The following is a 27,682-nucleotide window of genomic DNA, read 5'->3' on the forward strand; positions in this document are numbered from 1 at the left end:
AGGAACAATTTAGAAAGCAAACTGGCTTTGTGACTCTCATCTCCTTTTGTTGGTTTGGCAACTTTTTAGTTGTAGTTTCTTCCTTACAGTGTGGCTACGGTGGAGCTTGCCAATTTGTCCATAGTGCAGTTGAGATATTTCAGCAGCCAAACAATAACAGTCTTCCTTTAAACCTTAAGACTGCAGAGGAAATCACAGAATAACTACATTGTGATTCTAATTCATATGGCTCTTTGTTAAAGATAAAGTCTAGGCTTAAGATAAAAGATGGGGCTTGTCTCCCTCATAGCAGAAACATAGAGAATGAAAATATAGAAGTCTGCTTCAGATCCAGAAGAGGCAAAAAGCTTATTTAATAGGTTATCAGTGAAAGGGTTAGCTTTTAACATTTCTAATGTGAAACTAATCACTTGGAATTTATTTAACTATGAATGATCTATTTTTGAAAAAATGTCAATACGAATGGCTATTAAAAACAATGTATGATTTTTTTCCTGAATTTTTCCCTCTGATGAGTGGCTTGCTTCTTTCACATGCATAAATATTAACTCTAAATTTTAATATCTGGAAGTTATTAAATGTCTGAAATGTGGAACTTGATGTTCAGCAGCCTTTGAGCTTGCCAGAGAAGAAAGTAGGATATAAATAAAATGAAAATGATAGCATTTTTTCTTGACTAAACTTTTTTTTCTTGGTTAGCTTGATACACTGTTTATGTACCTTGTATTTGAGAATTTCTTTACCACTTGTTAAGACAAACATTTAATTATATAGCATGAAAACGTTTTTTTAATGGCATTGTTCAATAGTTAATTGTATGTTTTCTTTACATTGTCCATTTTAGCATATAAAAAACTAGTATTGATAACAATAAAATATTACTGTTAGAATTTTTATAATAAAAATAACTATAAAAAATGAAAGCATCATCTGTGTCTTGGATCTCATGCAAAATTGTTGCAGCTTCCTCTACTCAGCCAGCTTTTTCTTCAAGTCAGAATGCTTCTGCTAAAATTTATCTCTGTTTTGGTCAGACTCTATGGTCAGGCTATATTTATTTTAGATTGCTCGGCACTGTATAAACAGCGTACAGTAATTATACAGGAAGATAAACCTTATTGAAAATTCTGTTGTTGGTTATCTTCTTGATTCATTGAACATCCCACTGGCCCTCAAATGAATATGTTTTTCTACAAACTTTTTCTGTAATTGTATTTTTGGAGAATGTGACAGAGTAGAGACCTTGAAAAGTCAATAATTTATATCCATTTATGAACACTTTAAGGAGGTTTAAGTTTGCTATCTTGTCTTTAGTTCTGTTTGTGTTAAAGTTATGTAACTTTGTTGCTTAATCCACTAAGAAAAATCTTGTTCTAACATTGAACTGAATCCAGATTTAGTCATGCTTAGAGTAGAATTGTTAAAACATTAGGACAAAGTATGATTTACATCTGGGTGAAATCCACTGTAAGTAAATAAAAATATTGGATAAATGCTCTGAGTTTAATATAACCATTACTCTATATTTCTGTACATCTCAAAAATGTTATTTCTAAGAAAATATGTAAAAAAATTGTTTTATAAAACAATATGTACTTATTTCCTTTGAATGAATGAACCATTATCTGAAATGGCATCTATTCCTGTTATTGGTGTCAAGAGAAATATATTTGTGCAGAACGCAGCCGTGAGAGCCATCGTGGGGCTTCCAAGATTCGCCCATGTTTCCTCAACACTCCGTGGCTTGCATTGGCTGCCGATCAGTTTCCGGTCACAATTCAAAATGTTGGCCATGACCTTTAAAGCCCTACATGGCTTTGGACCAGACTACCTCCGGAACCGCCTGCTACCGCACAAATCCCAGCGACCGATAAGGTCCCACAGAGTTGGCCTTCTCCGGGTCCCGTCAACTAAACAATGTCGTTTGGCAGGCCCCAGGGGAAGAGCCTTCTCTGTGGCGGCCCCGGCCCTCTGGAACCAACTTCCCCCAGAGATTAGAATTGCCCCCACTCTCCGTCTTTCGTAAACTACTCAAGACTCATTTATACCTCCAGGCATGGGGGAGTTGAGATATTCCTTCCCCCTAGGCCATTACAAGTTATGCATGATATGTCTCTGTGTATGTTTAGTTTTATAATAAGGGTCTTTAGTTGTTTTATTATTGGATTGTCACATGCTGTTTTTATCATTGTTGTTAGTCGCCCCGAGTCTACGGAGAGGGGCGGCATACAAATTCAATAAATTATTATTAATTATTACTAAATGTCTATGAAGATGTAAATAGTAGTATAAATAAGTACATATTATGCATTTAATACAATGCAACTTTAAATAGTCTCATTTTGAATTGCAACGTTAGTGTTGAATAGCAGTAGAATGGCAATATATATTTAGTCATCAGTGTGAATTTCTTTCACATATGGGCTTCGTTTCAAGTATTTTCTTAAGATTGGAAAGCAACATTCTATAAATCATGAGTGGTTTCTGTTAAAATAATGTCTAACTTCTTCGTTATGTTCAAGAGATGTATGTTCTGAATATGCAAATGGTGTTTCATTCCATTTATTTCTGCAGTTTCAATATTTTATTTTAAATATGTAATCCTAACTGTAATGTGCTACTTCTTGGAAGTTTGTGATCACAGCACAACTTTTGAAATATAAGAATGCATTTTCAAAATCAGATACCAAAATAGATGAATTTAGATAATGTTGAAACTAACACATTATATTCTATATGGGCTTGCTTTCTATCCTAAACTAAGATCAGGGCAAACAGTTTTTTAAACATCAAGGTTATATACATCTTTAGGGGAGATGGTGTTCCATCTTTTTTATATAATGCATATATGTTCCTTTGCTATGTTTACAGCTATGTAAACCTTTTAAGCTCTTAAATTGGACTTCTTCAATCAAAATCACTGTAAAGTGGTCCATAAAATGAATATAAGTTTAATGCATAATCAAAACTCTTTGTGAATATATTTTATTTGTTCCTAAGAAGATAAGTTTACAAATTTAATGTTCTCTTTCTAAAAACAAAGATCAATAATAGAGAATATATGAAATAAAATAGTTAATTCAAAAACACAACTATACTTGTTTGTTGAACAAAGTCTGTTTTTAATTAAAGAAAATCAGTCAGTATCATTAGTCATATTAACACAATTTAAAAACTGATGATGTTCTTCTAGCATTTTATAAAATATTGTTAAAATGTTCATAAAAATAAATTGACCTGAATTCTAAAATTTTCACATACATTTGTTTGTATAAGCCTGCCTGTTATTTATCAAAAATGTGAAAAAATATTATATAGGGTATGTTTCTTCTAAAATGATTTAAACCATGATTTAAATATATTTAGTATTTAATATAATATTAATTTCATTTCATTTAATTTAAATCATACCTCACCCTGTTTTGAACCCACATGATACACCACAGTTCTCATTATGGGGATTAGTAACTAAATTGCAATAGAAGATAATAGTGCTGTGATTCCCAGATTTTTGGGGTCAATGGCATATTTGGAATTTTGAGAATTTGGGCACTCCTATCAAATGGCTGTCTTGGCCAACAAACCATGCACAAACTTATACAGTACAAGCAAGCAAGCAAGCAAGAAAGCAAGTAAAATTTCTTGCCAACTCTTGCAACCTCCTCCTACAAGCTATCATATGATCATTGTATTTCCTTTAGTAAATAGCTCTTCCTACGTATAATATTTCATGAGAGCATCCATGTAAATGAAAAGCTGACATAGCTTTTTCCCCAGTTGGAGAATTGTTGAGGATTATATTTTATGTTTGGTATGTATGTGTTGTATGGTTTTTAAATTGTTGGGGTTTTTTAATGTAATTTTATTATTATATTTGTTCCATTGTTATACTGTTTTTATTATTGTTGTGAGCCACCCCGAGTCTTTGGAGAGGGGCGGCATACAAACCTAATACGGTAAATTGAATTGAATTGAATTGATAATTACATGAATTCAAAAATGCCAACACACTGCAATTTTAAAAGTACAGTAGTGTATATTATACTTGGGTTTCCTGTGATTGCAGGATAAGGTAACTTTACTGCACAGAATGTATCTACTTTGTATCTGTATTCCAGATATTCATTCCTGCTCTTGTTTTGAGAATTGTTATTTTAAATTTCTCCCAAATTACTTTTTCTATAACATTCTATAATCAGTAACTCAAGGAGACCTAAAATTCATTTTATTGCTATAATATAGAGAGAAGGTTGATCTCTGTCAAAATGTTTATCCATCTAGTTCCGGGTAACTATCAGCAACTTTCCAGGCACTTACATATCTCTTGATAAATGATCACTTTAAATGAAGATATCAAGGATTGAAAATCTTGCACATATGGTACCACACACTGTCTTACACATTGGTAAAAAGAATCCGAATCCTAAATATAAACTTGGAGGAATTGAACTTATTGATGACCCTCACTCTGTCAAAGACCTTGGAGTACTCATATCCAATGACCTAAGTCCTTGAGCCCACTACAGCAACATTGTTAACCTAATCTTTTGCATCTTCTTCTCTGGTAATATTGAATTGCTAACCAGAGCTTACAAAACATTTGTCAGACCAATCCTAGAATACAGCTCACCTGTAAGAAACCCACATTATATATCTGACATCAACACAATTGAGAGAGTTCAGAAATATTTCACAAGAAGAGTCCTTCACTCCTCCTCCCACAACAAAATACCTTACTTCGCCAGACTTGAAATTCTTCAATTAGACAACTTAGAACTCTGTCGTCTCTGATCCGACTTAACTATAGTTCATAAAATCATATCCGAAAATGTCCTTCCTGTTAGCGACTACTTTACCTCCAACCGCAACAACAAACGAGCATGTAATAGATTTAAACTAAATGTCAACCGCACCAAACTAGACTGCAAAACCCCCGATTTCAGCAATAGAGTAATCAATGCCTAGAATGCACTACCCGACTCTGTGGTTTCTACTTCTCACCCCAAAACCTTTAACCTTAGATTATCTACAATTGACCTCTCCCCTTTCTAAGAGGTCTGTAAGGGGCGTGCATAAGCGCACCATTGTGCCTACCGTCCCTGTCCTACTGTTCTATTGCCTTCTATCATTGCTTTTTATCATTACTTTTCTAATGTTTTATTTATACAAATTACCATCCTATAATTGTTTGACAAAATACATAAATAAATAAATAAACTTTGGTCCTTCTGTAACAGATACAACAGTAAAGGCATTTCCTCCCCAATAAAATGAAAGTAGAAATTGTGACATGAGCAATGGTGAATGTAGAATTTTTTTTGGTTTTAACTGGAATGATGATTATGTAATATTATTAAGATATATGATATAACGTGTTATTTTTTTCTTTCTAGGTAGTCCAGCACAGTTGAGAATGCTGCAGACCATCAATGTGAACCCAACCCTTCTGTTTGATGTACATATTTTAATACAAATTTTGCTTTTTATTTTTAAAAGATGAACATTTTTCAAAATATGAAAACTTGGAAATAATTAGTGATCTTTTTTTCCCATCATTGTAAGAGAAAAAAGAATTCCTGAAAACAGAATAACGTTATTCAAGGCAGTACTTATGACCTGAGACATAATATATAATTAACATTTAATGTAACGATTCACACATTGAATTGTGAAGTGCACTATTTCTAAGTGGGGCAATTTGATGCTACTTTCTCCATAGACAAAATCAACTCTACAGTTGTCTCAAAAGGAAAATGAAGATCTTCTGTGAAAAAATATTGTATATTTCTGTTTCTGATGTGAACAATTTCATAATGATGTAAACATCTCCCAATATCTGGATGTGGTGCTAAAGACAGCTTATTTTTGACACAAGCTGTACAAAGAGGACCTTTCCTTAAAATAACGTCTAGCCAAATTTATACTCTTCCTCATGTACATAATGAAAAGAAGAGTGAAGATGATTTAGATAAGAGGATGTTTTCTTGAACCATAAGAGGAAAATGTGAGATTCAATTTGCAACATTGCAGATATTTTTTTTGGTCTGTATGTTGAACAGGTCTTGGTGGATTTAAATCAACTCAGATGTCATCAAACGAATCTTCTCCTCCATCTTTACAGAAGTTTTCTCCATCTGTGTCTCATGCTGCTGCTCCACCTACCCCATCTTTATCTTCAAGTCCACAATCTGGGCTCTCAGGCCGACTTTCCAATGGCAGCTTCAGCGCACAAAGCCTCACCAACTCCAGAGGATCTGTACATGGAATCTCTTTTTTGCTGCAGATTGGTCTCACTCGAGAAACGGTTACAGTTGAGGCTCAAGATCTCACCCTATCTGTTGTTAAAGACCTAGTGTGCTCTGTAGTTTATCAAAAGGTACAGTAGAACACAGAGTTTTACTGATTTTAATTATCATGTTACTGTTATCTTTCTCCCTTCTTAGGTATTTATTCTGATTTAATTCTGAACATATAGGAAGAGCAAAAATTAACATGCAAATTCTGCTTATCTACATTATTGTCCATGGTGTCTTCCATATTTTGAGGACTTGATGATAGCATGAAACTTTTTCTACCCATAAGTAGTACATTGGGAATTTAGAATAATTCTATTTGAGAATTCCAAATTATGTGAAGAGATTATCTGAACATAGAGCACTGCCTTCTTCAAGAGTTTATCGTCAATATGCAAAATGAACAGTGACTAGGATATGGGTGTAGGGATAGAATTTGCTTGCTTAATTTTGTTCAATCCTTCTCTCATTTGTTTAAAGCCTTGAACAATTGAATAAACTTTCTGTGAATAAGAAAATCTAGATTGATTATAGATGGATTGGGGAGCCAGCTTGTTGTACTGGTTAAGCATCAGACTAGAAACCAGGAGATTTGAGTTTTAGTCCCACTTTAGGCACAAAGATAATTGGTGACTTTTGGCACGTCACTCATACTCAGTCCTAGGAAGAAGGCAATGGTAAACCACTTCCAAAATCTTGCCAAGATAACTGCAGAAACTTGTCCAGGCAGTTACCAAGATTTAACATTGATTCAAAGGAATAAAAAAGAAAAAAACATTTATTTATTAATTAAATATATATGCTGCTTATCTTTCTGAACAATGACTGTGGAAAGCTTACAATTAAAATCTTAAATATAAAAAAATATTTAAAAAAAATTAAATACAAAGGCAAGAGGCAAAATGGCAAGATAAATCTGGAGATGACCATTGAAGCAATCCAGTCAAAATCCCAGGCTAATTGGCAGACACAGTTTTTATGTTCTTCTGGAAAGCAAACAGAGTGGGGGTGGATTTCACCTATACTCCATAGAGTGGGGGCCACAGCAGAAAAAATTCTTTTACACCTCACCAGCCAAAGCTTTTTGGCCAAGAGGATCCAAAGCATGTCCTCTTTACCTCTTTACTGATATCATTGGGACAGGATGATTTAACAATGCAGTCCTTTGGTTGTCTGTTTAATAAATAGTACCTTTGAGTTCATTATATTTTTATCCACATGTTACACAATAATAGACTTGCAATCTTTAGTGGAATTATAAATCTTGAATATATTGTTTATTTATAATATCATCACTTATAGGGAGAATTTAATTTAAAATTTAGCATCACGTAAAGTTATTGCTTATAATTTGCATATGATTGGCAAATTTTATGCAAGTGAGTACTTGTATAATACAACTTGATTTAATAAACGTCAGTAGTAGTACAGCACCGCCTTCAAAATTTTCAGATGGTTATATTAGAATCAATGCAGAAGCAGAAAGTAGGGTAGATTGAGACCCAGGTGTAAGTTGTATTTCTTATACTATTTCCCATAGAAGGTTTAGGAGTAGGCTTTAAATTTAGTGTTGCACCTTGCACTGCTGAGAAAAACAATATATTAAGATATTTTTATTCATAAAGGGAGTAGGAAAAGTGTGTGTGATTCACTGGGATTAATGCTCAGTTTGTCCTTGGGAACATTTTTACAGGGAAAACATCAGCCCAGGGATGCTTTGGTGCTTTGCCAAAAGTCAGACAGGAAATTTCTTAATCAAATGAGTATTTGGATGTAAACTTTTTACAACCAAATTCAGCATCTGAGCAGTGGGCATCTATATTACATTAGTCTTTTTAGACAAGAGCTCATGAACTCTGGTTTATTTTACTTTTGCATGTACTAGCAATATAAAGTAAAAATACTAGTTTCAGAAAGCCAAACTTCCTTTTACTTATTGTAGATCAGAGTGTGATTGATTGATCAAAAATCTAACATATTCTATGTTAAAAATTATGTTATGATTTGAAAATTGGATTATAGCTTTGCAAGTGAAGATTTTAGTTGAATTCCCAAGAAATTATTACAGATAAATTTGGCAATAACAAAACTGGTTTCTTTTTGGTCAGCTTAGAGGTTTATATTACCATTTGTGTAGTTCATTTCAACATTTGGACAATATACTTCATTTTTAGGAGAAATCTTACACTTATATCTTACAGTAAACTGGTTTATTTTACTTTTGCATGTACTAGCAATATAAAGTAAAAATACTAGTTTCAGAAAGCCAAACTTCCTTTTACTTATTGTAGATCAGAGTGTGATTGGTTGATCAAAAATCTAGCCGCCCCGAGTCTTCGGAGAGGGGCGGCATACAAATCTAAGTAATAAATAAATAAAAACAAAAACATATTCTATGTTAAAAACTCATTTCTCATGAATATGCATACTTTAGTTATTCTAATATTATTGGCTACCACTATTCTTTCTGTATAAATATTGGTTATATATTTTTCTTTATTCAGGCTTTTAAGTTAGTATCTTCCTGTTGATCCTTGGCAACTACCAATTGTACAAACACTTGGCTAAAGTTCAGAAGCATGTTATAGGAAGCCAATTGTACTCTAAAAGGAGTATAATGTTGGATTCTGAGTTTGTCCTTTCCAGTTGGCTTTCGAATGGTGTATGTGAACGAAAGCTCTTATTATGCCCACAGCAGCTGCAGAGTGAGCATGTGTTCCATATAGACAACACACTTCTGATCAGGAAATAGGGAGGGTGTGTGTGCTTATATGTGGTGGATTTATTTTTCATAAGGATTTTTGCAGCTGGTGCACAGGTGGAAGCATGACTCTAGTTGCATAAGTAGATCTCAAATGGATTGGACCATTGTAATCTTTGATATGTGCAACACAGTTTTAAAATAATATTTTAGACACATATATGTTATGAGAATATTTCACAAGAAGCTATAGTGATCATGAGAAAAAGTAATGTTGAGATAATATCTTTATGCAGTCTCTAGAAAGTATGTAAAATATTGTAAACATTTAACTTTCTAAAAGTTTTTAATCAGGCAAGTGAATTCACAACTAGGAAAGAATAAATGATAGAAAATAGGAAAGAAAATAAAGCAATATGCTTACAGGGTTTCTAACTTGGATTTCTGAGAGAATTGGCACACCTTTAGATGGGTATTCTGATATATAGAAAATGTATTGTGTTCAAGATTCAAGGGGAAAAAAACAAAATAAGTCCTAGTTGCTCAAATGTGGCAATATTAAATTCAAGTTATTAATATAATCTGTGTCCATCATTTGAAAAATATACTGAGAACAGAAAGGAAATTGATTAGGCAGCTGTTAAAATAGTTTCAATTATGTAAAGAGTGACTTGCCCAAAGTAACCTGGTTGGTTTTCATGCCAGGGAAGGCTAGAACTCACAATACCTTGGTGTTCAAGCCAAAATCGTAACTACTACACTAAACTGTCTCAGTTGGTAGAGTTCTATGATGGGAAGTGGATCAGGGTAATTGAGGAAAGCTTTCCAAGGTTATGGATCAGTATATCAGGAGTCTACAACCTATCAGAATTCAATAGGTTATTAATCCGCTGGCAAAATGAGAGCAATTTCAGTATCCCTTGATAGGAGATAATTCTAGAGGCATAGCTCTATCCCCAGAGCTCTGCTTGATTCCTACATGTTGAGATTCAGAGAGGGGCTTTCTTTGAGATAATTACTTTTCTTGCCTTTCATTTTTCGCTGTAATCCTTTTTTCCTGTTATCTGCTTTCTTTAATGTTTCCTCTTTTCTCTTCTGTCATCCCTTAAAGTGGTGTCTTCTATTATCTTGCCTTTTATCCAGTTTCATATAGTACTGTACTCTAATCCTTTGAACTGCCAGAATTCATCTGATTCTGCATTTTCCTGTTTTACAGCCCTTTTTTCACATGATTCATACTTTCTGCCATTCCAGTGAATTCTGTCTTCTGTTGTTAACTGACTTATTCAAAGAGCTACATAGCTTCTAATACACCTATTCATGCTTCTGTTAAAGATTTACTATTATATTACCTTAAAAATATCCTTTTCCTTAAGATATGCTGCTGGCTTATTTGATTTTTTTTCATTTTGCTTTTCATATCTTTATATTGCCCTGCATGTGTGAAAGCTAGCAATGGTGTTCGGGATTTACTTGTATCAAATTGTTCAATTAAAACCTAACAAAAAGCTATGACTTCTGCCTTTAATTTTTTTTTAATTTGACAACTCCTACAAAAGTTTTAAATAGTAGATAAAAATTGAACAGTTTTTCCATGTTTTAATCTTTTCTCTAGATAAAGTGTCTATTTGTTAATCCTGGCATGATTTAGTTATACAGTTGTTTTATCCTGCTTTCATCTCCTACATAACAATTGCTAGTATAATACTTAATATTTAATTTCTAGCTAACTTGACTAAGACTTTAAAAATCTTATATATGTATTTCATTCAAAATCATAAAGATATATATGTTCGTTTTGATAAGAATAATTCTATTTTGATGAATAAAATAAAAATTCCATTAATCATAAGCTTTTCTGCTCATATTTAGCAATGTTATCATAGCCTAAAATGGTCAGAAAATATTTGTAAGGCACCAGGAAATGTAATGTACAATGTTGTATCTCAAAACATTCACTCTCATATGACTAGATTGCAAATATGTGGCTATGTTTACCGTTTGTATTATTTCTCTTTGCTCTGGTAATTTTGCTTACCTCAAGAAGGAATAGTATTATGGGTAAATATATAAAATATTTATATTAGGGGATTTAGTTATTTATTTACAATCAAATACAAGTATCTAGGGTCATGCAGAAAAACAGAAAATGAATTTAAAAAGAAGATATATCCCTAATATATCATCAGTACATCTATAATCTTGAGTACGAACTACAGTGCCAATTGAACAAAATTTAACAACTCTTCTACTGATTGCAGAAAACCTGTCTTCCTTGAATGAGAATAGTTGCCTCTTCCGAATTACCATAGCTACTAGTTAGGTTGAGTATTATTAGATGAGCATGTTAGCTGTATAAAAAAAATCAATGGAAAAACATACTATAAATCCATGATGGAGAACCTATGGCACATGTGCTGGAAATGGAACACAGAGCCATCTCTGGGCATGCGGAGCCATCTCCTGTTGCACAAGCATCCAAAATGTATTCACGTGATTGGGGTATGTGTGTGACATTTTAGGATATCTGGAATTGCGTAATGGGCTATAAAGCATTTTCTCCTGACCGATAGCAGGAGAATCCAAGAATGGGTTAGACTAGAATAAGGACTAGACTGGACCAGACTAGACTAGACTAAGGACTAGAATAGAGTAGAGTAGAGTAGAATAGCAGAGTTGGAAGAGATTTGGAAGTCTTCTAATCCAACCCCCTGTTTAGGCAGAAAATCCTATACCACTTCAGACAAATGTTATCTAATCTCTTGCTAAAAACTTCCATGCTGGAGCATTTACAATTTCTGTAGGCAAGTTGTTCCACTGATTAATTGTTCTAACTGTCAGGAAATTTCTCCTTAGTTCTACGTTACTTCTCTCCTTGATTAGTTTCCACCCATTGCTTCTTGTTCTACCCTCAGTGCTTTGGAGAATATCACTATTATGTCCTTTGTTTCATAAGACTAGACATACCCAGTTACAGCAACTGTTCTTTATATGTTTTATCCTCGAGTCCCCTTATCATCTCTGTTGTTCTTCTCTGCACTCTGTCTAGAGTCTCAACGTCTTTTTTACATTGTGGTGACCAAAACTGAATGCAGTATTCCAAGGGTGGCCTTACCAAGGCATTATCAAGTGGTATTAACACTTCACATGATCTTGATTCTATCCCTCTGTTTATGCAGTCTAGAACTGTGTTGGCTTTTTTGGCATTTGCAGCACACTGCTGGCTCATATTTAAACTGATTGTCCACTAGGACGCCAAGATCCCTCTCACAGTTACTACTATTGAGCAAGGTGCCACATATACTGTACCTGTGAATTTTGTTTTTCTTGCCTAAATATAGAACCTTACTTTTTTGATCATTGAATTTCATTTTGTTAGATAGTGCCTAATGTTCAAGTCTGTCAAGATTCTTCTGTATCTTAAGTCTATCTTCTGGAGTGTTGGCTATTCCTGCTAGCTTGGTGTTGTTTGCAGATTTGATGAATTCGCATCTATTCCCTTGTCCAAATCATTTATGAATATGTTGAAGAGTACTGGGCCTAAAACAGAGCCCTGGGGTACTCCACTACATACCTCCCTCCATATAGATACAGTTCCATTGAAGACTGTTGTAACTCCAAACAGTATTTATCAATCAGTAATAAGTCAGGGACTACTATAATTTGAGCAAGAAATTAAGATGACAGTGCCACAAATGAACCTCAGTAAAATCAGTTCACCTTTTAGTTTTATCAGAGAGACACTTTGGTGTTTGCAACAAGATTCATAAAAATTTGGACTGGGCAGGTTCTGGCACACTTGAAACAGGGTAATTGCAAATCTGTGTGCTGCACAGCATATGACTGATGAATTTGAAGGTATTTATCATGGGGTGCATAACTGGTGCTGAAGAAAATATTGAAATACCTTAATTTGATCAATATAGAAACGATTTGTTTTCTCTGCTTAATGGTGAATGGTGAGCATTTTGGAAAAAGTCTATCATTGATTTATAATAATTTATTATTAAAATCTCCCCCTCCTTTTTTGCTGACCTTATTAAGTTTATTATGTTTTTTATTTAGTTGGACTGAGTGTGTATGACTGTGTAGTAGATAAGTTTTTATAATGTATTTTTAAATTAGTTTTTTCAATTTTTTAACATTAGATTTGTATCTATATTGTATTGCTATTGTGTTGTGAGCCGCCCCGAGTCTTCGGAGAGGGGCGGCATACAAATCTAATAAATATTAATAATAATATTATCAGTCTTTCCTGTCTATAATAAAAGATAAAGACTTCCTGGTCTTGTCTGCCTCAAGATCATTTGAACTATAGACAGGATAGTTTTTAGAAGAATTGAGTCGGTTCTACTGGTCAATTTTGGTATATTCAGAAGTATCAGTAGAAAATACTGATAATTTCTTGAAAGTAGAATCTGGTAATGAAGGATGTAAATAAGGTGTTTGCAAGGATTAAAATTATGTCTGTTGAACAGATCAGTCAGCTTGTCTAAAGGACAGCAGTGGTAGTTACAGAAGAGCTCAGTATTGAAATTAGAAAGCCACCAATAAAATAATGTTTAATCCCAAAGTGGAAAATCAGACTGGGGGATAAGGTAAAGATATTAAGATCAGATGAAAATAATAAAAAAAAACACACGAAAGAGGACATATTGAAGAATGTAAAGAAATCAAGACAAGTCTATTAAAATTAGTAACTTTGCACCAGAAAAATCAAAGAAGCTTTGGGAGTCAATTGGAGGATCTCATAAAACAACAGAAATACCGTAATTAAAAATTGAGTGAAAAAATTCACTAAAAAATTCCTGGAAATGATCAATTGCATGGCTTTTGGCTCAAATATCTGACTATCTTGCTTCCAGTTCTAGCTACACAGCTTAATGAAGTATTGCATAGAAGAGTCTGGCAAAGATCTCTAATTCAACAATACTCAGCACAAGGGACAACAATAATAATAGAAAATAATAATTTTGCCTACAATGTTTAAATTGCTCACAGGCATAATAGTGGACAACATCCAGGATTGTCTGTGGAGATTCTCAATCATCCAGGTCAAGGTTGTACCAAAGGTGCTATTTCCAAAAGGCATCTGGACTTTCTTGTTTTTTGTTTTTTTTGTTAAAAATGTTTTTCTTCTCATCCAAGAACTGAGAAGCTTCTTGGATCAGAAGTGAAACGTTCTCAAAGAAAATAATCAAGAAAATCCAATTTCCTTTTGAAAAATGCACCTTTGGAACATCCAAGATTATTTAGAAGAAAACAACATCTTTCTAGTAGAATAGAAAAGAGGGGGGGGGGGGGGAAGGAAAAGTAGAAATACAAAAGATCAACTTCTGATTGATAAAGTAGTTTTGGAGAATTGTAAAAGCCAACAAGTCAATTTACACATCTGTATTTGGATCTAGATTGATTATAAAATCAATTATTCATTCAGATGATTCATTACCAGATAGTTGGATCATCAAATATTTGGAAACAATTGGTGTCATTAGAATTAAACATTAGAATATACTGTATATAAAAATGTTAGAAGGTATATAGAAAAAAAAGGAGGACAGAATTGATGGTTGAAAATTATAAAAATTGGGCTTGTCAGCATTAGGTTGCTCTTCTAACCTACCTTGCTGCTGGTTCGCTTCCTTCTTTCCGCGTGGCTGTGCCTCATCAACACATGCGTGCTTTCCAAGCACACATGCACAGTGCTGAAATTTTTTTAAAAATCCCCCCCCCCCCCCAAAAAAGCCAAAAACAAGATAGTGATGCATGCGCAGTACTGGAAACTCGACTTTTGTGCATGTGCAGACCCCCCCCCCCCCGAAAAAAAAATGTTTAAAACTTTTTTAAAAAAGAGAAGATGGTGGCATCCACAGACCAACACTGACAGAACTGATTCTGTGATGTCATTTGACATCATTAGTGGGTTGCTACCGATCCAGGCAAACTAGTCAGAAACGTGAGGAACCCAACTCTGATACAACATCCACAAAGTTTGTAATAAAAAAATAAATCTCCATTTAATCACTTTAGATTTTTGAAGTAGAAAAGCCCCTTATCTTTAAATTGATTTTATAATAAATAAATATGCAAACTGTATTTTTTTTCACTGCCTCAATGGTACAGTTAGAAACGTGTAATGTTAGAAGGCAGTTTTTGTTAAAGGTTATAATATGACATCAGAATGACCTGTTTTTCAGCATCAAATGCTTACAATTTTGTTTTCTGTGATTATGTTAGATAATACCTTTAACAATTTTATGTTAAAATAGTAAATTATGACATAGTAAATTATGGAATATTTTACTTTTTTGTTGTTGCAGTTCCCGGAGTGTGGGTTTTTTGGCATGTATGATAAAATTTTGCTATTCCGCCATGATCTGAACTCAGAAAATATTTTACAGCGAATTACATCAGCAGAAGAGATACGGGAAGGTGATCTTGTTGAGGTTGTTCTGTCTGGTAAGAATATCTATTTTCAGTAGAATCCTCATTGATTATACCATTGTTGGGAGTAATTATAATTAATAAATTGTAATATAAATATTTTAAAATGCTCACACGCTACAGAGTTGATGAAATATCTTATGGAATCAGTTATTAAAGATGAAAACACAAGAATTTCTTTTTTAAAATTGGAAATTGATTCATCCTGATTATTTGCTGTAGTGACATAAGGTCATGGAAATGGAATCAGTAGGTTTTTACTTTTGAGGTTTGTGGGCGATTATATTTTAAACAGTATAAAATGTAATAGTTACATCCATATTGAAAATGGTATTTTAAAATTTTATATAAAGGTATTTGTCTCATGGTCTTGTAGCATTTAAGGCACTGTATTCAGTATACAGTGGTACCTCTACTTAAGAACTTTTATAGATAAGAACCGGGTGTTCAAGATATTTTTGCCTCTTCTTAAGAATCATTATCTACTTAAGAACCCAAGCCCGGAAAAATTTCCCAGGAAATTTGAGAGTGGCATGGAGGCCAGTTTCCTGCCATTCCCCCTGGGTTTCTCTCTCTGGTGCAGTGTATGGGAGGCAGCCTCGCACCGGGTGTATGGGAGGCGTGTGCTCCTCCTCACCACCTCAGAGTCCCTCTTTTTTTTTTAAGCCTTAAAATTTTGGATTTTTTAAATTCACCTCACCTTCTTCCTTTGGCAGTGACTGTCCTCCTCCTCTTCTTTCTCCTTCTCCTCCCGCCCAAATTCCGAGCTTTTATTTCTTTCCTAATAGGTTAGGATAACACATTATTTGCTTTTACTGTACATTGATTCCTATGGGAAAATTGCTTCTACTTACAAACTTTTCTACTTAAGAACCTGGTCATGGAACAAATTAAGTTCTTAAGTAGAGGTACCACTGCATTGGAATTTTTTTTAGAACTGTAATATTCAAAAAGGCATTAAAACGTATTTTTATATGTGTGTATTTTTAAAGCATTAGCTTCAGTTGAGGATTTCCAGATTCGCCCCCACATGCTTTACGTTCATTCTTATAAGGCCCCTACTTTTTGTGATTATTGTGGAGAGATGCTTTGGGGCTTGGTACGGCAAGGACTGAAATGTGAAGGTAAGCCAATTAGTAACAATGAGTATTATAAATTATACTTTTGTCCTAAATCCCCAGATGCAGTATATAGTTATAGAGATTTTTCAAAAGCACGTCATTTGCATACCATAATCTAAGTTAATAGTTTCCCCCCCCTACAAGATGCATTTTTTATTGATTTATGGGAAGAAATGATGCTATATAAACTTTTGAATTCTTTGTAGAAGGTGTAGTGTATGCAAAAAGTCATGTTGGTGCAATATTAAAAATAATGAGATGATGCTGTGTGGGAGGATTTATCAATGTAAATATTTTATGTTTTATTTTTCTACTTCAATATATTTATAAGTTATCTAGAATGAAAAACCCTTTCCACATGTCTATTTCCTAATCATTATCAAGTTATTAATAACAAATGCTGGGTAAATTATTAGTGGGGACAGTTGGGAACAGCTTCTGAAGCAGCTGTTGAAGTGTGAAAAAAGTTCAGCTGCTTGAAACATTTGAAAACAAGTGTTTTGTATGCACTCCTGCACTTTCACTGTGCATACAGAGTATACTTCCCTTGATAATTCTGAAGCACCTCTTCTGATGTATTAATGCACAGGCACATTAATAACCCAAGTCCTATTCATTGGTTTGTACTCTAATCTGGTGGTTCTAACAGACTCAGGAGTACAGTGTTTAGATAATCTACTGGGGAAAGAGCTGAGGAAAATGAGCAGCAGCATGAATTGCATAACAGGCACTATTTTCCAGCTTTGGCCAGGGTGAAGTGGGGTCAGAAAAGCAAATATTCAGGCCAGAAACATTCCATGCATTGCAGAGATCTGCTGTTAATTACATGGTCATGGCAATGTTAGAGGTGTTGTTTCAGTTTTTTAAAAAAATGTGTTATCTTTGCCATATGTTTTGCTTAATCTGCCTTTCATGAAATAGAATAATATAAAATGTGTAGCAACATCACTAAAGATCTGTTTATCTTCCCCTTTGCTTCCCCTCACTGTATTAATTTCATTAGGGTGTGGATTAAATTATCACAAACGATGTGCTTTTAAGATTCCAAATAACTGCAGTGGGGTAAGAAAGAGGCGGCTATCTAATGTATCTTTACCAGGATCTGCACTTTCCGTCCCAAGATCTGTACAAACTGACTCTACGTCCACAGAAGAGGTATTTAATTTTTTTCTTTTCAAAGGATTAGAATCAATTTGGTAAAATACTGTTGTTACCCAAAACACATAATCCTAATTCCTTTTCCCTTTAATCATATGGAACTTTAAAGAGTGCTGTATTATTCAAACTTAATCTTAGCTGAAAATAATCACTTCAAATAATCTAACTTTTCTTAAAATCCAGAATTTTGCTTTTAAGTGAATAGGTATGCATGTACATTGGCATATTTTGGTTTATTAGGCATTTACCGTATTTTTTGGAGTATAAGACACAGCTAGATTTCAGAGTTGAAGAACAAGGAAAAAAGTATTCTGAACCAAATGGTGTAGTAATATATTATTTAATAAAATACCAGTGTAGCAGAATACTTTTTACAAACATGTATACTTTTTAGAAAATTCTAACTTGACAGCTTTAAGACTTGTGGACTTCAACTCCCAGAATTCCTCCTCCAGTCATGCTAGCTCAGGAATGGAGTTGAAGTCCACAAGTCTTAAACTTACCAAATTTGAATACTCCTGCACCCCTAATCCCTAACCCAGGGATCTTCAAACTTGACAGTTTTAAGACTTCAACTCCCAGAATTCCTCCTCCCGTCATGCTAGATGAGATAATTAGAAGGCAAAAAACAGCCCCATGTTTATGAAAAGTGGGGCATTTTTTGCCCCTTTTTTCACAAAAAGTGAGGCATTTTTGCCTTCCCCTAGTCCCCAGGAGCGCTATACGGGCTCCCCAGACCCTTTCCCCATCCCATTTCTGTGAAACAACAGGTGAAAGACGGCTTGTTTTTCGCAAAAACTGGCATTTTTGCCATTCCCCAGCACCCAAGAGCTCTCTGCGGTGTGGTGGCGGCGGCTTTGGGATAGCAAAAATGGTTGCATTCGGTATATAAGATGTACCATTTCCACCTTCTTTTGGGGGGGGGGGGTGCGTCTTATACTCTAAAAATATGGCAGTTCATTTTTTTAGTGGCTATCAAAACTGATAGTAGAAACTCTTGTAGTACACACACTATTCTACAGTTAGTCACAACTTATAACCAATCATTTAACAACTATTCAAAGTTATGATGAAGCTGAAAAAAGTGAATCTTGATTGGTACTTGCACTTACAATTGTCACTACATCCCTGTGGTTAGTGACCAAAATTTGAGTGCTTGGCAATTGGCACATGTTTCTGATGGATAAAATATTTTCCCTAGGTGCCATTTGCAACCTTCCCAACCACCTTCCAACAAGCAAAGTGAATGGGAGAAACAGAATTTGACTGTAGTAAAATGGTTTACACAAATGGTTCCCACAACAACCCTGTGAGATGGGTTTGGTTGAGAAAAAGTGATTGGTCCAGGGTTATTCATGGCCAAGTAAGGTTGAAAGGTTTTTTCTTTCTTTCAGCGTTGTCACCCAGAACCTAGTAAAAGGATTCCTTCATGGAGTGGGCGTCCGATATGGATGGAAAAAATGGTTCTTTGCCGGGTGAAAGTCCCACATACCTTTGCTGTTCATTCTTACACTCGACCCACTATATGTCAGTACTGCAAGCGATTGCTCAAGGGTCTTTTTCGCCAAGGAATGCAATGTAAAGGCAAGTGTTTTTTCTGCAAGTTATTGTCAACTATCAAGGCTTTAAAATCTTTTTAACTATAAAATTAAAGCTGAATGAGAAGCTTAGTATGTTACAATGATCAAGAAACTAAATAAGGTTACATAAATTTTATGGAGGGCTCTGTTCCTCTTAACAATTTGCTGTTTGAATATACTGGATATTGAATACAATTGATGAATAATATTCTCTTCTGAGTTGAAATCATTTGTCTGCAAGAAATTCCTTATTGGTTAGTATTACCTGGCAAATAAACTGGGCAAAGTTATATTTTAAATTTATTAGATTCAAAATTTATCCATTGTAGCTACTGTTATTTAGCTTGTAATTAGTCTTTTTTCCTTTCTGACTTGTTTGTCTAAACACATGATAATTAGAAAATATTAGTATTTCCACAAGGATGAAAAAAAGTTTATGATTTCAAATCCTGGTTAAAATATGTATTTATTTATTTATTTAATTTTATTTATTGTATATATATACGTATGTATGTACGTATGTATTTATTTATATATATATTTATTTATTTATTTGATTGATTGATATGCCGCCCCTCTCTGAGGACTCGGAGTGGCTGCATAATGTCATTGTAAAATATATATTGCACTATGTCTGATGCTGACAAAGAAACAGGTAGACCAAGAATTTCCAACCCATTTTCTTAATTGCAGTTTACATATTGATAATTCTACTGTGCTAGATTTTACTTTCAAGCTATCATAATAATAATAATAATAATAATAATAATAATAATAATAATAATAATATTTGTATGCCGCCACTCTCCGCAGACTCGGGAGTGTTCCATTCAGTTGGAATGGCTGAATTAAAAGAACCTTGCAATGTTAGTACCGCAACATACAGCTTTATGTCAAAATACAGCTTTGATCCTAATAATTACTTGAATTTTTTATTACTTTAAAATATGTCCGGAAAATAAATAAAAGTTACTCAAAAAGAGGCTTCAAAGAAGTTATACAAAAGTAATAAATACATAAATAAATTAAAATTTCTCCTTCATTTAGATTGCAGATTTAATTGTCATAAACGCTGTGCCTCTAAAGTACCTAAGGATTGTCTGGGAGAAGTAGTCTTCAATGGAGGTAAGATATGTCTTGTAAGGTATTGCTGGAAACATAACTTTGGGTTATGGTATGCATGCATGGCTTTTCTTTGCATTTCTTCTCCATGTTCTGCATATACCAAATTTGGTATCAAATATCTAGAGACTGTCTAGACCAGAGGTAGGCAAAGTTGGCTCTTCTATGATATGTAGACTTCAACTCCCAGAATTCCTGAGCTAGCATGATTGGCTCAGGAATTCTGGGAGTTGAAGTCCACAAGTCATAGAAGAGCCAGCTTTGCCTACTCCTGGTCTAGATTAACAGAATGAAAGAATTTATTTATACAAATAGTCCTTGAATTATAACCATAATGGAGCCTGCTCTTTATGGTCACAAATTGTGACTGTCATTAAGTAAGAAGTCCATGTGATTGCCACACTTAATGACCTCTATCCCTGGTCTCCCCAGTGTGGGTTCCTCGGGGGTGGGCAAGGCTCTGAGAGATCTAAAACTGGGGTTGTAAGTAACTTTGGGGAGGTCTGTTTCAACTTTGAATGGTTGTTAAGTTATAAGTTGAGGACTATCTGAACTACTAGAAGGAAATTGGCATTGGATGCAAAACATTACTTTTAGCAATGCCTAAAGTTTTAACAGGAGTTATTAGAATGAATACTTGTTTAATTCTTTTAAATTTCCCTGAAGAAGAATACTCATTACAAGTAGTCCTCAAATTATGACCTGAGACTTAGCTACTCTTTAAAGTCATTATGACACACTTGCAAAAAGTTATTTATGGTCTACTTTTAAAGTTATGAACCTGTATGGTCTTTTGCCATTATGACTAACTAAAGGGATGCTGCAGTGGTCACCCCATCCAACCCCACTGGGTTCTTCTCTCCAAGGGAGATCAGGCCAGTTCTAGTGGACATGAATCTGCTTTTCCACTCGTAGATCAGGCCATCTGGAATTTGCAAACTCCAGCAAACAAGGGGAGATCAGCCTGACTGGAGCTTATAAGCTTCCGGTTTCTTTTCTATCCAAGGACTTGTAGGACTCAGCCTGTTCCAGAGCCGAGCAGCATCCAACTTAGTTTTCTGGTTTTTACAGCTTCTGCGGGAGGGACACAGCCTGATACAGGATCTGCTTTCTCACCAACCTAGCCTTGCTAGGTGTTATTTTCATAAACGTGTACAGGGTTCCCGTTTTTAAGGAAGTGTTCTGTCCCCCCAAAGTAAGATGCATACCACTGGATTTAGTATTATAAGTTTTACTACTAACAAAAGTCTTACCAGTTTGAGTCTTTTTAAAAAGAGAGTAAAATCTAACAAAGGCTTCTTCAGCACTCTGATTATAATATCTTAGCAGCTGGCCAGACTCCCAAGAATAGGTGAACAGAACAGTAATTATTAGATTGTAGCAAAGCTCAGTAGCATAGACTTACAGAGGTTGGCTGGAAGCCCGGAGCTAATTAATGCAGACAAGAATGTGGTTCTTTTAAAACACAAGCCGGAGACAAGAGCTGCGACAAGATTTTGGAACAAACTGCAAATCCTAGCATCAAGAAGAGGCTCCCCCTTTTCTCCTGAGTCACTCATCTCCAGAGGTGCAGAAGGCTTTGGCTGCTCTTCAGCCTCTGACACCATGTCTTATTTTCTGTCAGACTCGGGTTCCAGGAACACAGGTCACTTGTACCACGCCTCCACTATCTCTGAGACCTCTGGCTTCATTGCTAATTACGCAGGACGTGAATGGGCCACAACAGGAAACTTCATAAACAAATGGGGTTTCTTTTAAAAAATGGACCCTTCTTAAAAAATAAAAAAAAATCTCTATGGTATCCCAAAAACAACCTGTTGCAAAATAGCAGAGATTTGCCATCAGGATGGATCTGTCAGAAGCTGATTGCTGAAGACTGCAAACGCTGACCTACCTGATCTCTCCTTGCTTTCCGGGTGAGAAGGAAGCTGAAGGATTGTGGGGATCCTTAAGGGCAAGAAATAAAGCACAGGGTGCCTCAGAATGTAGCCTTGGAAGGCCCAGGCAGGCAACCCTGGGCCTATATAGGTTTCCTGGGGCCTCCATGATTTATTGATGCTCAGTTTGCTTATCAGGGAGAGCAAGGGATGGGGTCATTAAGCAAGGCAGTCGCAACAGGCATCCATAGTGGCAGGATCCATCATAGCAGTATCTCAAGGACTACCTATAATTACTTTTTGTCTTATCTAACATTTTAAATATGTATCTTACATAAAGTGTCAAATATATTTTACATATATACATGTATGCTCTACATTTTACTGAAGATCTGAGTAGCAAACATTCCTCTATTAACAACAACAACAACAAAATAAAATGCTGATTGGCAACATGCTAATTCTTCTGTCTTACTAGTCAACTGATTATCCTTTGTATGATTACAGAATTGGCTTCCCAAACTTAATTTTGATTTAAACATTTGTATAGAATGCTGTCTCATGTCACCTTAATTTAGTATTTCCTAAATATCATTTAGGAAACAGCCACATTATAGTTGGCTACTATATGTATAGACATGTAGGCTTTTTCTGAAGCAGATTAAACCACTATTATCAAATTTACTTGATATAGCTTGACTTCTGTGGCTTTCTAAAGAGAGAAGTATATGTGTGTGTATTCATACGGTATGGGAACTGAGGTCTGCTTACCCTTCCTTACCTGCTGTATTTGAGGCTATAGGAAACCAGATTTAATTTGCATGGGCATTGAACCAGAGGGCGATATAGAGGGAGTTCTGCTTTCAAATTGTCATCCTGTCCACACCCTTTCCTGGAAAGATCTGGTCATGGTTTTGCTTCAGAGGAGTGAAAGTCACCTGGCACAAGTGATGGAAACTATACTTATGCCAACTTTCCACTAATGGAGAATTGCCCTGTTTCTGGAAGTACCTACATGCACGAGGTATTGTTGCAAAACAAAGCTTTGCCCCAAAGTTTCTGCTTGTTCTGTTTCATGGCTGAGTTTTGGGGATTTTTCCATAAGCCTAGTACATAAGGATAGATACTTAATTCAGATTGTATAGATGTGACATATTTCTTAATATATTTTGCACATATTAAATTGTAAAATTGTGAATTTAAAAATATTTTGTTGTTTTTGGAAGAAGAACCAGCTAGCCCAGGCCAAGATACTGATATGCCAATGGAGGTTGATAGCAGTGAAATGAATAGTGATGTTGGAAGAGGATTGGATGATGTGGAAGAACCATCTCCTCCAGAAGACAAAATGTTTTTTATGGATCCAGCAGATCTTGATGGAGACAAAGATGAAGAGGCTGTAAAGACTATCAGGTTGGTGAAATCAAGGCATTGCACTTGGGATACACAAATAATACATCATCCACTGCTTCTAGATTTCTAATTCTGATATTAAAGACAATATATTGTGCAATTTACACTTGGTTTTTGCCCAATAAAGAGGCTCTAAAATAGTTCATTAAGAGAAGCAATATAACAGACAACATGAAAAATAATTTGTTTCACTAGGTAAACCCTTGAAAATGTGGTTTGACTTTATACAATTTTATTACGCTGATTTTACTTCAAACCTATTCGTAATGCAAGTAAATTAATTTGGAAGAAAATGTAAGGAATCAGTTTTTACAATGAATGTATGTATGTCTTCTTAACTCAGGTTAAAGGAGCACAGATGCAAATCGAAAAAAAGCTTTGTGTACTCTTTATATGTGGGTACAAGTTGCAATGCAACTAATTTGCTCTAAAATTATTATTAAAAAGGTAGAGGGGCAAGTGTGGTTCATGAAACAACACTGTACTTGGATAAATTGTTCATTTATAATTCATTATATGGCCATATAAAATGAATACCTTGAAATTTATTCCAAATTATATAGTAGTAACAATGAAAACTAATTTTTCAGAATGACATTGTGAAAACAATTGTAATTTGATTTTATAACATTCGCAAAAGTACTATCTCTTCATCTAAAATAAAAGTTCCTTTTATCTGCTGTGTGTTTTAAATCCTCTCCATGTATAAGTAGGGCTTGGCTTGAATAAACAGAACAAAATGCTCTCCTGCCGTGAATGTAGAAATGGAAGGTGACCTCTGGGTTTCATGTAGAATAGATCTTAATAGTGCTTTTTTGCCATGCAAAGGAAAGTTGCACGCAAGATAATTATTTTCATTTATACAGGAGTTCAGCCTTTTTACTCTATTTTTGGATTTAGCGTAAATCCTTTAATTTGACTAGAATTTTTGGAATCTCGTTTATACCCCATTTGCGGAATAAAAATGATACATTACTCCTGTTTTTATCTTAGCAAAATATTTTAACTGTTTTGATCATATAAATTGTTTCAACTCCTATCCTCAAAACGATGCTATAGAGCACTGCATGTTAAGACAACTAGACACAAGAACAGTTTCCCCCCGAATACCATCACTCTGATAAACAAATACTGTAATTCCCTCATCACTGTCAAACTATTCACTAAGGCTGCATTACTATTACTATTAGCATTCTCATCGTTCCTATCATCCATCTCCTTCCACTTAAACTGTATGACTGTAACTTGTTGCTTGTATCCTTACAATTTATATTAATATTGTTTCCTGATTGCTTATTTGTATCCTATGACAATCAAAAAAATTGTACGAAATTGTGCAAAGATGCCCAATATTGGAAATAGAAAAAGGTCTTCAGGTCATGGAGAAGCTTGTCCAGATTGCATAAAGTAACCAAAGAGATTGTTTGTACACTCATTCCAAGCAAATGGCTGATAAAGTATCTGCAATGAATGATCAGAGAGGGGCATCCAGCTCAACATGCTATGTAGCAGGCTATAGAACAGTGGTTCTGAACCTTCCTAATGCCGCGACCCCTTAATACAGTTCCTCATGTTGTGGTGACCATAAGTCTAGCACCAATTCTCCCAACAGAGCTTTAAGTTGATTGGCAGGAAGGTCAGAAGGACACCCCCAATGTAAATGCTTGATTGGTCGGATTGTAAAAATATGTTCCAAAGCGCCAGAATAGAAGCTTTAGTTCCTAACACCATGGGAAATTTGTCTTTTCTCATGGTCCTAGGTGACCCCTGTGAAACAGTTGTTCAACCCCCAAAGGGGTCCCAACCCACAGGCTGAGAACCACTGCTATAGAAGATCATTATTCAGGCATCAGTAGTGCCTGCTGCACCACTGAGATGATAAATGATTGTGCAATTTATTATTCTTCAACAGCCCATCCACAAGCAATAACATTCCATTAATGAGAGTTGTACAGTCGGTCAAACACACAAAGAGGAAGAGCAGTACAATGGTAAAAGAAGGATGGATGGTTCACTTTACAAGTCGAGACAACCTGGTAAGTAATTAAATTGTCTTCTAGGTGAAAAACCTTGTATTTCCAAGTGCAGGGCATTTTGTATTCTATTCAAGAAATGGAACTATTCAGCTGCTTTCTTACAGAAAGATAACACTGAAAGACAAGATAGAAAAATACAGTATTACAAATAGATCTCCCCATTGAATTCTGTGAATAAGATAAGGTGATCACACAGAAAAATTTTGTATTTAATCATCTCTTGAGGCACCGTGGCTCAGTGGCTTAATGACAGTGGAGATGATTTTTGCTCTGGTAGTTTGAGTCCTGGCACTGTGTTGTGGATGAGCTCCCGTCATTTGCCTCAGGTTCTATCCATCTAGCAGTTTGAAAGCATGTTATATGCAAGAATATAAATAGGTACCATTTCAGTGGAAAGATGAGCCAGTGTTTTGTGCAGATGGTCAGAACCCTGTTGGTGCGGAACCTTTCCAGATGCAATGGCTGTTTGTCAGGTGACTTTGGCAGAGGGACAAGGCTCCAGATGATGCTTCTGGATGCTGTTTTGTTTTTCTGGTTTGAAACTAACCCACTCCCCGTGGTACATCTTGGAAAGTGTGTGAGCATGAATAGAACAGACAGTCTTAGGCAGCCAAATAATTACTCTGTATTAGCATTACAGTCTCCTGGCTAATATAACATCATCATAGACTAAATAAATAATAATCTTGAGGCATATAATGACTTTCTTGTATCACATAAAGACTTTTGCAAAGCATTGTGACCATTGTGCAGATACCCAATGCTCTTGCTTTGGATTAAGAATTGAGTTTAGCTCCTTGTGCCAGAAAATGCCATAGCCAATATAAGGAAATGGTTCAAATTCTGTGTTCATTTAATATTTTCTGCAGCAGTTCAAGAATGTTTAGGAATGTTTAGTTTAGGAATGTTGTAACAAAGATGATAATTTTTGATAGAAAGATCTAAACACAGGCAGGACTATTGAAACCTTTGAAATTGGTTCAAGTAAATAGTGTCTATACGTAACAGCATACATTATATGCTGCATATATAAATATACAGAGTACATAATTTAGTGCTAAGAGTTTGATTTTAAGATAGGCAGCTATACAAATGAAATGAAAAGTTGCTTCTTAAACAGTAACTGTACTTTGTTGCAGAGAAAAAGGCATTACTGGAGATTAGACAGTAAAAGTCTTACGCTATTTCAAAATGAATCTGGGACAAAATATTACAAGGTAAGAAATTATCCAAATCTCACCTCCTCTTTAAAATGCTATTTGCCTATTATCATTTCATTTTAATTGCTGTCTGCTAAATGATTTACAATTTAAAACATTTAATATGTCATAGATGTATTTGGTTTTATAGTTTATCTCTGGTGAACTGTTTTGATTGTGCATTACATACTATAATTTATATAATGTATAATTATAATTTATAATCTGATAGAAATAAATGAGAAGTATGAAATACATGCAGTTCTTGACTTACAACAGTCTGTTTAGTGAGTGTTCAAGGTTACAATGGCACTGAAAAAAGTGCCATTCCTTGTGTGTCCAATCACACTTGGCCAATAAAGAATTCTATTCTATTCTATTCCATTGCAAAATTCCTGTCATCTTGTATCAAAATTCAAATGCTTAGCAACTGACTCATATTTATGACAGTTGCAGTGTCCTGAGGTCTTTTAATCACGTTTTACGACCTTACAAGAAACATCATTAACTTGACAACTGTGTTATTAACTTAACAACTGCACTTAACTGTGGCAAGAAAGGTTGTGAATACATACAGCTAGTCCTTGACTTGTGATCATTTGTTTAATAATTGTTTAAAGTTACGAAATGAAACAATTTACAATTTAAAAATTAAATTCTGTTGCCACACCCCACACACCCCTGTGCCAGAGGTAAATTCTAACTTACCTTGCTGCTGGTTCGCTTCCTCCCACATTT

At 34.8% G+C, this 27,682-nt stretch overlaps 1 protein-coding gene across 3 annotated transcripts in view; it reads left to right on the forward strand.

The window, feature by feature from the left end:
* Positions 1-27,682, forward strand: part of PRKD3 (protein kinase D3) — a 42,880-nt gene that overhangs the window by 1,673 nt on the left and 13,525 nt on the right. For 2 of the 3 annotated variants that reach the window (XM_070734092.1, XM_070734093.1), the window contains exons 2-11: positions 5,394-5,455; positions 6,122-6,376; positions 15,315-15,453; positions 16,431-16,562; positions 17,563-17,714; positions 19,112-19,301; positions 20,345-20,422; positions 23,523-23,709; positions 25,622-25,745; positions 26,885-26,962. In XM_070734092.1, coding sequence (XP_070590193.1) covers positions 5,414-5,455; positions 6,122-6,376; positions 15,315-15,453; positions 16,431-16,562; positions 17,563-17,714; positions 19,112-19,301; positions 20,345-20,422; positions 23,523-23,709; positions 25,622-25,745; positions 26,885-26,962 — 1,377 coding nt within the window. In that variant the 5' untranslated portion in view covers positions 5,394-5,413. The remainder of the gene's footprint in view (positions 1-5,393; positions 5,456-6,121; positions 6,377-15,314; positions 15,454-16,430; positions 16,563-17,562; positions 17,715-19,111; positions 19,302-20,344; positions 20,423-23,522; positions 23,710-25,621; positions 25,746-26,884; positions 26,963-27,682) is intronic. The other variant, XM_070734094.1, reaches the window with a different exon arrangement.

This window comes from Erythrolamprus reginae, chromosome 1 (genome assembly GCF_031021105.1).
Source record: "Erythrolamprus reginae isolate rEryReg1 chromosome 1, rEryReg1.hap1, whole genome shotgun sequence".
NCBI classification, from domain to species: Eukaryota; Metazoa; Chordata; class Lepidosauria; order Squamata; family Dipsadidae; genus Erythrolamprus; species Erythrolamprus reginae.